This window comes from Pyrus communis, chromosome 7, assembly GCF_963583255.1.
Source record: "Pyrus communis chromosome 7, drPyrComm1.1, whole genome shotgun sequence".
Taxonomy (NCBI): Eukaryota; Viridiplantae; Streptophyta; class Magnoliopsida; order Rosales; family Rosaceae; genus Pyrus; species Pyrus communis.
Genome location: NC_084809.1, coordinates 11,582,307 through 11,592,987, shown reverse-complemented (window position 1 = coordinate 11,592,987; position 10,681 = coordinate 11,582,307). Strand labels below are relative to the sequence as shown.

The 10,681-nt window shown below is 35.5% G+C and overlaps 1 protein-coding gene across 1 annotated transcript; it reads left to right on the top strand.

Annotated features, from left to right (window-relative positions):
* Positions 1 to 8,101: 8,101 nt before the first annotated feature.
* LOC137740560 (protein DEEPER ROOTING 1-like) lies at positions 8,102 to 9,938 on the top strand. The gene is made up of 5 exons (XM_068480403.1): positions 8,102 to 8,107; positions 8,268 to 8,343; positions 8,901 to 9,427; positions 9,606 to 9,783; positions 9,919 to 9,938. The coding sequence occupies exons 1-5, from the start codon at positions 8,102 to 8,104 to the stop codon at positions 9,936 to 9,938; spliced, it is 807 nt and encodes a 268-aa protein (XP_068336504.1).
* The last annotated feature ends 743 nt before the right edge of the window (positions 9,939 to 10,681 follow it).

The following is a 10,681-nucleotide window of genomic DNA, read 5'->3' as shown; positions in this document are numbered from 1 at the left end:
TTGTGCCTGTATATTCGAATATAGTGCTAAGTTTATTTTACTCAAGTCATTAGGCATGGTAGAGTAAAACACTTGGAATCCACTTCCGATAATGTAGGAAGTTAATTTCCGTTATTTTGTATAAATATCAATTATATCCAAGATGTGAATATTCTTTAATTATGCTGCACTTTTATCTATGCTTTAACACTGCATGCATTGTAATAAGGTTCATCCCACAGTGCAGACTCTTAGTTTATTTAACTTTAGGTTTTTTTTTTTTTTTTAATTTGTTCGTACTTTTTACACATGAGGTTCACATTAGGCTTTGTCGCTCTTCGGGTGTGGGCCAGCATACCTTGATTTTGGTATCCACGTGAATGCTCGGGTCGAGATGTGTGACCCAACACCTCCTCCACCTTCGCTACCATTGCCCCCACCGCCTCTCAACCACCATTATGACCCCTGCCACCTCCAACCACTATCGATGTCAACATCACCACCACCCCCACCACCATGGCCACCACCACTTCCACATTGTCTACGTCACTGCCACCTTAACCACCTCCTAACATCAATTGCAACCTTCACTCCTCCGCTACCATCATCATCTTCGCCGCCATTACTCCAACCACCATTGCCTCCTCCCCCTCCCACCACCCCAACCACCTTTAATTCCACTCTCGAAACAGCCACCATACCCATCACTACCACTGCCACCATCTTAAAACTTATATCTACTAAATGAATTTTTTTTTTTCTTTAGATTTGGTATCAGACACTTTTCATTGGTTTCTTTCCAAAAAAATGCATTCTCGGATTAAGCTAAAAGGCATGTTCTCTGATATCACAAAATGCAAATTTTTATTTGTGTTTCTTATTTTGTAAAACATTACGAGACATGCCTTAATGTATACCATTTCTAAGTTCCATTAAGAAATAGGTGAAACTTCAATATTCCATAATAGATGAAATAATTCAAAATTGATATCGTGAGACAATATTGGGTCTCTAGCAATGAGGATCCAATATCAAGATTTCTCTCCATGATAGATGAAATTATTCAAAATTGATATCGTGGAACAATGTTGGGTCTCTAGCAATGAGAACCCAATATCAAGATTGCTCCCCTTGACCCTGCCATAGGGCTTTCGGTGCCCATGATATGAGCTTATTACCCTGACGCTTGTGACCACGATGCTTAAAACCCTATCACTCGTGAATTTAGTCATGTGGAGTAAATCTGTGATTTGGCCCCAAATCTAGCAACCAGATTTGACGGTAAGAACTCAAACTCAAGAACCGGCACACATGATCGTACCCTAGAATCCTTAGTCGGCTCTCTAGCATATAAGAATCCGAGTAGTTGAGCTCGTGGGGTAGTCTCTTGCACATCGAGTGACACACTCCGACCGGATATTTAGTAGGTACCGAATCCAAAGCATTCTAGCCATCATCTGAATTCGTGCGACGAAGCCATGATATACATGAAATTATAGCTAAAGTTCTAAATTGAGATAGTTCTGCCAGAATTTTGGTGGAACTTCCCCTAAAGTAAAGATAAGTCCAAAATAACACCTGCAAGTGACTGCCTTTATTACAAAACATCATCTAAGGGCCACACCTAATGGGACGCTGACCGTCTATTACATGCATGATAATATGGTCAGAGCATGATTGACTTATACCAGTTCTACGGATAAACTGAGTGGATATCCTCCTCGATAAGAATATGTCAGAGCATGTGCAGATGCCTCAATGTCAAATTTGCTCACAACAACTGCTAATGATTCTGGTGGCATATCATACAGTATGATATATTAATCGTAACTAGTGTAAGCTGAAATATAATCATGTCATTACTGAGTAATCTTTAAGTAATGACAAGCAGAGAGTGTAATCATGTCATTACTGAGTAGTATACATTTAGACTCTCAGCTTGTCATTACTTCAAGATTATTCGGCAATGACATGATTATATTTCAGCTTACATTAGCTACGGCTAGTTTATGGTATTGTATATGTTATGCCACCAAAATCAGTAGTTGTTATTGTGAGCATATTCAACATCGAAATATCTACACGGGCTCTAACATATTCTACTTAGGAAGATATCTACTTAGCTTTATTCATAGAACTGGTATCAGTGAACCATGCTCTGAACCTTTTATTATGCATGTAAATAGAGGGTCAGATACCTATTAGGTGTGGCCCTTCAGGGATGTGTTGTAATAAAAGTGGTCACTTGCAGGTGTTATTTTGGATTTATCTTTATTTTAGGGAAAGTTCTGCCAAAATTTTGGTAAAACTATCTCAATTCAAAACTTTAGTTATGACTTCGTGCATATCATGGTTTTATCACCTATTTGAATGATGGTCAGCACGCCTCAACTTAGGTGTCCACTGGTTATCCGGTCAGGGTGTGTCATTGAGTCTTGTGTTCCAATAGCTCCCACGACCTCAGCTCCTTACACCACCCGGGACCTCAACTTCTTAAATGCCTATTCTAGGCTTGAGATTCTAATGCACAAGACACGAACCAAAACCTCAGCGCCTGAGACCAGATTCGAATTCCATCCTGATTACCTAAGATCCGACTCAGGATTCCAGTGCCATGGACCAAACTTGGGACCATGGCGCATAAGACTAGACTCGAGATCTAACGCTAAGGAACTGTTTGGCCCTGATGTATGGGACCCAACTTAGTATTTAAACTTGGAACTTCAATCACTTTGAAGTGCTTTGGTACTTCAAAATACCTCATCTTCAAGCACATGATAAGTTTTCGCTTAAAAGAAGTTGAGGTTCCACCATATAACAAATTTACAATATAAGGAGTATCCTAACTCCTTATCAAACTTCCGATATAGGACAATTATTCATATCTTCACACACTGCTCGTGTGTGGCGAATTTTCAACCATAATTTGGGTGACATGGAGAAACTATGACCAACGGCTTTACGTGTGGGCGAATCTGCTCTTGTATTATGAAAGAAATTAAAGTTCCATCATAAACTTAGGAATAGCCCAACTCTTTAGAAGCCTACACAATGTTTGATAAACTTTCGATATAGGACAATTCTTAACCTCCTCACCAACAAAATAATAAAGCACAACTTAGAGTTTCATACAAACTCAGTGTGCAATGGTGCAGCTTGATATAGACATGCATGCTATACTGGCCTTGAAACTTGTTTTACTCTAATCAAGCATTACCACAACCTACCAATACAATTCCAACCTATAGCTAAGACTATACCAACAAGGTCCTAATTAGCGGTAAAAAATAGTGGGTTTCTCAGTGTTTCTGATAGACAAGTCATAATTTATTACTTTCATGACAAATAAGATAATGTATTTTGATTAGTGAGAACCCTAAGGACCTTGTTGCAAGATGAAACATTTGCTTAGTCTTAATGCAATACACATTGTTTATTAATTTAATTGAAGATACAATGAAAGAAGAGCTAGTCAATAGACTCAATACAATGATGGCACCACACCCTTCTGGTGGATGGAAGTCCACATCTCATAAGACAGGTTTATGTTGGACTGAGTGTAGTAGTTTCCAGATTTAGAAAATTTAGTCCATACGTTTGCTTAACCCTAGACATCTACTAGATGCATAACCAACATGGCTTCTTTTCTCTTCTCCATTAAAGTTGAATCTTGGTGGGAGTGATTTTTCTTTTGAACTCCCTTTGCATTGGCCCTCGCCCTGCATCTCGAGAATAAAATTTCGAATCCTGAGCAACTTTCTTTGCATCTCCAACAATGATGACACATGCTTTGGATATTTTTACTAATGAATTCTTTCTTGAAACCACTATATAGTTTTAGTGGCGTTATTTGTCCAAAAAATGTTTCAGGTATATAAAAATGCATCACCATCCAATAAACACTTGTCACGTGAAGAATTGGTTATTAGAAGAGTAGTATCTCTCTTTTTGCTTGCATTTATATGGTATTACTTTGAGTACAGTATGTGATCACTATTCACTGACCATAGATTAAGAATTAGGGTGTGGTTTAGAGGTGGTGTATCAAATATATAAACCACAGAACATCCTACGCATAGCTCATTGAGTTCTTCAACGTGAGAGTAGTAATTAAGCAATGTAAAAATCGTACAAATCCCATCTCAGAGGCTGCACAATCTCACATGTTGGTTTGTCTAATTAATGTTAATTTGCACCAATGAAAGGGTTTAGTATAGCTAAAAGTTGTTTTGAAATTAGGGTTTAGGGTTTGATTTATGTTGCATCATACACTGTGAGAGTGACACAACACAAATACTCAGCCAAGTAAACTTTGTTAATCTCATTGTAATCTTCACTGTTTTCCTATGCAATCATGCTTAATAAAGATAGAGAAGATGGTAGTGATCTAGATAGAAGCAAATTATGCAGTAGGGATTTTCTTCTCTATTTTTGACATTTTTGGTAAAAGTCAACCCGCCATCCTTGGTACACGTGTTGGTCCGACAACACATGATGGGTTCACTTTGTCGTGACACGTAGCCAATTCCACTGTGGTGATCCACAATAAGACCATGCGGATGTCTTCATTGAATTGGATACTCTCTTCCCTCAGCTGCTTAACTATATTTTTAATTTATTTAATAAAAAGATCAGAATAAATAAAAATGTGCAAATAACTCATTGTTTTATCAGTTTTGAGATCCAATGGGACATTTTAAGTACGAATTTGAAGAAAAAAGGGGCAGTCGTGAGATTGTTTGGTATGTTGGATTCAAAACAATTAATATATCTGCCATATATATCTAGGTTTCCCTTCATAAATCACGATAGGGATTTGTAGTTGTGGATTGTTCTGTATCTCTTGTTGCAGAGAGATTTCTTCTGCTCATGTTCCAATAAGATTTTGTTTCCTAACATGTTCTTCATCTTAGATATGTATTTCCTGCATATCTGAGGACGGTGGTCAAAAGATGAGATACACTTGAAATATTTCTTGGGACAAAGTCCAAAATCCAAATCATTCTAGCATGTGTGGTATTATATGTCGTGTGGCCTTTTCATGTATGACAAGGAAAAAATTGTACATTTACATTGCTATAATTAAAGTAAAATAATTATATTTACTACAGAATCCAACTTTATTCTTTTGATGCCCCATATATGTGTGTGTGTGTGTGTGTGTGTGTGTGTGTGTATCGTTATTAGTTATATTTGTTGGCTTCGATATATTTTTATTGGCTACTTTAGATTTTTTTATGGTCTAATGATTGTCCATTAAGTTTTAAGAGATACTCGCATATTCTAACATATAATTTCAATAATTTCCGGCAGGGTGGAGTTGCACTTATCTGTATGCATTTGTCTATCCCTATTCCATTGCAATTGTGTGCTTATCCACATGCAACGAAGGATGCATGTGTCTATCTCGCCCTATTCTCAGATAACTTGAGCTTCTGGGGTCTAATCTAATGGTTGTCTTACATTTTTTTCGTTTTACGTAAATGAAAATTAAGGTAAAAACAAAAGGGTCCATGAAATTGTGAGAGAGTTTTCTGTGCCCTACAATATTTGAGGCAGGTGAGATAATGAGGCGCCAGTCCGGTCAGTGAGGGACATTCCCACGCCAGATCTTTCTTATAACTTGATCGACGATTGATGGTCTATTATTTATGACACCATACCCCCACGCCACCCCTTTTTTTTTTTTTCACCTTTATTCTCATCCAACATAATATATATTGCTAATCCTGCATGCTGCCCATACCTTCAAGTTCAGACTTATAAGCTAAACTGTTTGCCTTGATCTGCCATTTGTATTTCAATTTATCGTCGTAAATTTTGATCAAAAAGCTTTTGGCATATAAATTGTAGGCTCCAACTGTTATCTGCTGGCCCACTGAAATTTGTTATATATAGGATTCAAAACTGAATTATGTTATGGCGAAGAAAAAAACAAAATGAGTGACAAGCGCATAGTAATTTGCTATGTTTATAGACTGGAATTTTTTCATTTTTTATTTTAAACAAACGATATTATGTACGGTGGACTTTACCTCATTTAATTAAGAAAAGTAATTTGAGATTTGGTAATTCACGGGTTAAAAGATTATTTACAGTTATCATATATCCTGAAAACTGAAAATTGATGTTTTGAACTTTATAGGCTACTCAGGTTAACCTACTTTCATTTGGCATGTCAGTTTTAGGCCCGTAATATATGGACTCAAAGAAAATGACGAGATCTACAAGTTTGCAAACAAGCCTAGTCGAATTTTAGGCGAATTATCATTTAATGTGTTTAATTCGATCGGAATTTAATATTTTAGGATCTTTTTTATATTTTGTTATTTGTTTAATTTATTTCTTATTTGAATCTAGGGTTTGTTAAGACTGTTTAAACAACATTTAGGGTTGTATTTTTATTCATCTTATCATATCATTCAATTAAAATCAAGAGTTTCTCTCAAATTTATGGAGTTCCAGAATTCTTCAAGGGTGATTGTTCATGATCTGTTTATTGTGACACATCGGAAATGGTAATATTAAAAAGGTTTTAAGTAGCAATTTGATGCAAATGGCTGGGCAACATGCGAAATTGCAGCAATTTTTAGTCCAAAGTACAACTAATGTGCATGTATTTAGGTTAGAAGAAGCTTGTGGAACCACAAGTAGATAGTCAAAAGGGTTTAAGTTGTACACAAGTAGATAGTACAACCACAAGTTGTTTAGCAACTCCCCTTGTATTTGGAGAACTAGGTAGATTGTGTCCCCCTCACTAAGAGATTGATCGCTCCTCTGTATTTAGATACAATTCGCGTGTTGGTTATTCTAACGCAAGACTTCCACCCTTCTGTGAGTGGATCAGACTCAAGAATTTCTCTTGTATTGAGGACAATTTGGCCCCATATAACTCTCAATATAAAAATCTCACCTCTTTAAAAGGAGATTTATTTTTAACTACAATCTCTTTGAAACTCGATTTTAATCTTATTTTGCTCATTGTAACTTAAAATTCGCCACTTTACACCCTAAAACTCAAAATTCACTTCACTTTGCCCCCTGGAACTCGATTTTGATCTCATTTTGTCGTCTGAAACTTGAAAGTCATCTCTATAAAACTCATAATTCGGTCCACATTGCCTTGAATCTGTTAATATCTTATGTGAGTTTGATTTCAGTGCACTAGGCTAATTAATTTTTTTTCTTCTTCATATCTTCAATTTCTTTTAAACTTAATATTCTCTTATTGTTGAATGTTAATGCATAATGGTGATTTATAATCAAATTTATTGGGTGTTGGGTCCCACAGATTTATAATCAAATTTATTGGGTGTAGTATAGTCTTATTAAGTATTGGATTCCACGTATGTTAGAAGACGACCTATAAGTTTCAGGAAGAAGAGAAAATTTACGAGTTAAAGTAAAACAAATTTTAAATTTTAAAAAGTAAAATGATGACTTTTGAGTTATAGGTGTAAAGTGAGATTAAAATGAAATTTTAAGAGTCGTAACTAAAAGTTAACATTACAAGTAACTTGACTAATTGCGAAATCAAGATATCTGAACGAATTTTTTTTCATGTAACACACCACAAAAATTGTATAGAGATTGGTTCCAACGTTTAAATGAGAGGATAAAAAGGCTGCCATGTCGATCAGATGTTTCAGAATATATAATGTATCCGCAAAATCAGATTGACCCATGTGTCATTAAGTATGTACACGGATTAAATTAGATGAACAGAGAATTAAACAGAATGTTTTATAGGTTATATATATATATTATTTGCTAGTGGGTTTATATAAGAGAGAATAAGGTGGGAAAAGATTGGCTAGGTACAGAGATATGAAGCCACCCTTGTGTTTAGGAACTTGAACCAGTAGAAATTAATTAAACAAATCCCTTCTCATCTGTTCTTATTTGATCAGCTTGGCCATGAAATTCAACCAATCCCATTTTTGTTTAGTATTATAATCCCAAAGTTCATTTCTCATTGGCTTTTAAGATCTGCCCTCCAACACCTCACTTCTGCAAACAAGTTAACTTCCTCCACCTCCACTACTCTCCTCCTCCAACCCAACCCGTCTCCTCCACCACTTTTCTGTCAGAGGAGTCCAACCACCCACTTGTATCTTAGAAAATGAAGGTGAGTCTTTGTTTCTGTTACATAATTTCACGTGTACTGTTTATGTTTGTGTGTGTTAGAGAGAGAGAGAGGTTGGTCTGTTGTTTCAGCTGAAACATGCTTGGGAAGGCTGAGAAGTGGGGTTGTCTAATGTTGGTGGTTTCTGGTTTTTTTATTGCAGCTTTTTAGTTGGATGCAAAATAAGATCAATGGGAAGCAAGGAAACAAGAAACCAAATACAGTTTCTACTACAACCCGTAAGCGAATGATGTGATTTGCGTTTTAACCAATAAATTCTATATGTTACTTTTAAATGCCATGGTTTGCGTTTTAATCTGAATGATGTGATTCTTCCTATAAAAGTAGGAATTTTTCTTCAAGAAGCTATGCATGTTATAGTATCTTTTAGTCATTTCAGTCCAATAAGGATCTTTGTTAAAGATCTGTGATACAAAAAGTCACTCATGCGTGTTACATGAGTTGTGAACTTATAAAAAACTTACGTTTACTGCATTGACACATATTGTTGATGACACTGACATTTTTATTTTTACTTCAATAAATCAATTACAATAGAAAGAAAAATTAAAAATCAACTTAGATCATGTTAATAAAGTTTACATGTACTAGATTTAAGAAATCTAAATTTACAATGTATGCAGATATGAGGTTTCATAAGTTATATATATATATATATATATATATATATTAAATAGATCAACCTCCATTACAAGATAAAAAGAAATAAATAAAGCTGCACTATTTTGAATGTTCCTTAATTCTTTATGTGATTTGTTATTTATGTATTGTGTAGATTCTGCGAAACAAGAGCCACGCGAAGAATTCAGTGACTGGCCTCATGGATTACTAGCAATTGGAACTTTTGGAAACAATGAATTGAAAGAAAAAAATGCTGCTCAAAGCCAAGATATTCAGGAAGATCCGTCTTCATCCGAAGAAATCCTAGATAATTTCACACCAGAGGAAGTAGGTAAATTGCAAAAAGAGTTGATGAAACTCTTAACGCGAAAACCAGACATAGAAAAGCAAATCGCAGATCTTCCGTTGGACAGATTTCTAAATTGCCCATCGAGCTTGGAGGTTGATCGGAGAACCAGCAACGCCCTTTGCTCCGATTCATCAGATGATCACAAGGATGAAGATATTGAGAAAACTATTAGTGTCATACTTGGTAGATGCAAAGACATTTGTGCAGACAATAAGAAGGCAATTGGGAAGAAATCAATTTCTTTTCTTCTTAAGAAGATGTTCGTTTGTAGCAGTGGATTTGCACCAGCACCAAGTTTGAGACATACACTTCAAGAGTCGAGAATGGAGAAGGTATGTGCAAACTTACATAATCGTTTATGCACATGAAACTGAGTTCGAATCCCTCTCCCCGCAATTCAGATTTGTTACAAAAAAAACATCATAACACGCATTATAAAATATGTTAACTATTTACTTAGTTCCATTAACATCTTGATTGATCATCCATTATATGATTTTGGCTTTACAGCTTCTTAGGGTAATGCTTAACAAGAACATCATCAATCCACAAGGTGCTTCTCGAGCATCATCAATGAAGAAATACCTCGAGGACAGACAGAATCCAACAAAGAAGGGACATAACAATGAAGATGATACAAAAGAGAAGATTAATGATGGATGTAAATGGGTCAAGACAGATTCTGAATGTAAGTTCAGTTCAGTTTTTTCTCAAATAGCTTGATTTATAATTAATATGCTCACACTTTTGGGGAAAAAAATTAATTCAGGGAACCAAACTGCACAAAATCTGGATCTGATGGTTGCCTGTTTTTCCATTGCAGATATAGTACTAGAAATTTGAGGTGCCTATGTTTACTACCATTCTTATTAGTTATTACATGGTAAGAGAAACCCTTTTTGAGCATGCAGTTTATCATGTATATCATCTTCCCCACCTTAATATATGCTAATACAACTTTTTTGCAGCTTCATAAAGTATGAAATCAAATACTCGAAATTTCAGAGAGGCAACAACGAATCATCAATAAGTTCATCCGCAGTGGCTTCAAAGATGGTCAGAAAAAAAATGCATATATGTATGACTGGACGGCTTTTCCATTTTGGTGTCGGTGTTGATTCCCTTTTTTTCATGGTTGCATCTGTGGAAACACAATGCAATACCATGTTTTGAAGTTACAAGGGGACAAAGGGATTTTCTGTAGTCTCTGCTAGCAAATTAAGCTAGACAATCTCTACATTTTTCATCCTATTTTCTACACATTTTTCTCTGTCTTTTCTTTTCTTTTTTTGGCTGAATTGCTATCTTTGTAATATAATTTGAGGTGAATAAATATTAGATTGACATGAACTTATATGAAGACTTTGTTCATTATCAAACAACATATGCGCAAGGACTGAGTTTTTTTTTCCCTGCTAATATGGAAGAAAAGGTCCATGCATGACTATATAGATTGTAAGTTGTGAAGTTTTCTTTATTTTATCTATACAGATTACTATGATTTTTCCATCAGTAAGGTGTAGATATGACATACTTGTTGAGTAGGCATCCTTGAATTCGAATGACACCTTTGAAGTGATAGAATC

Bases quoted from the DNA above. Each gene is read 5' to 3' on its own strand.
- LOC137740560 (XM_068480403.1), top strand. The intron at 8,344-8,900 runs GTAAGCGAATGA...TGTATTGTGTAG, and splicing joins TACAGTTTCTACTACAACCC to ATTCTGCGAAACAAGAGCCA. The intron at 9,428-9,605 runs GTATGTGCAAAC...TTGGCTTTACAG, and splicing joins AAGAGTCGAGAATGGAGAAG to CTTCTTAGGGTAATGCTTAA.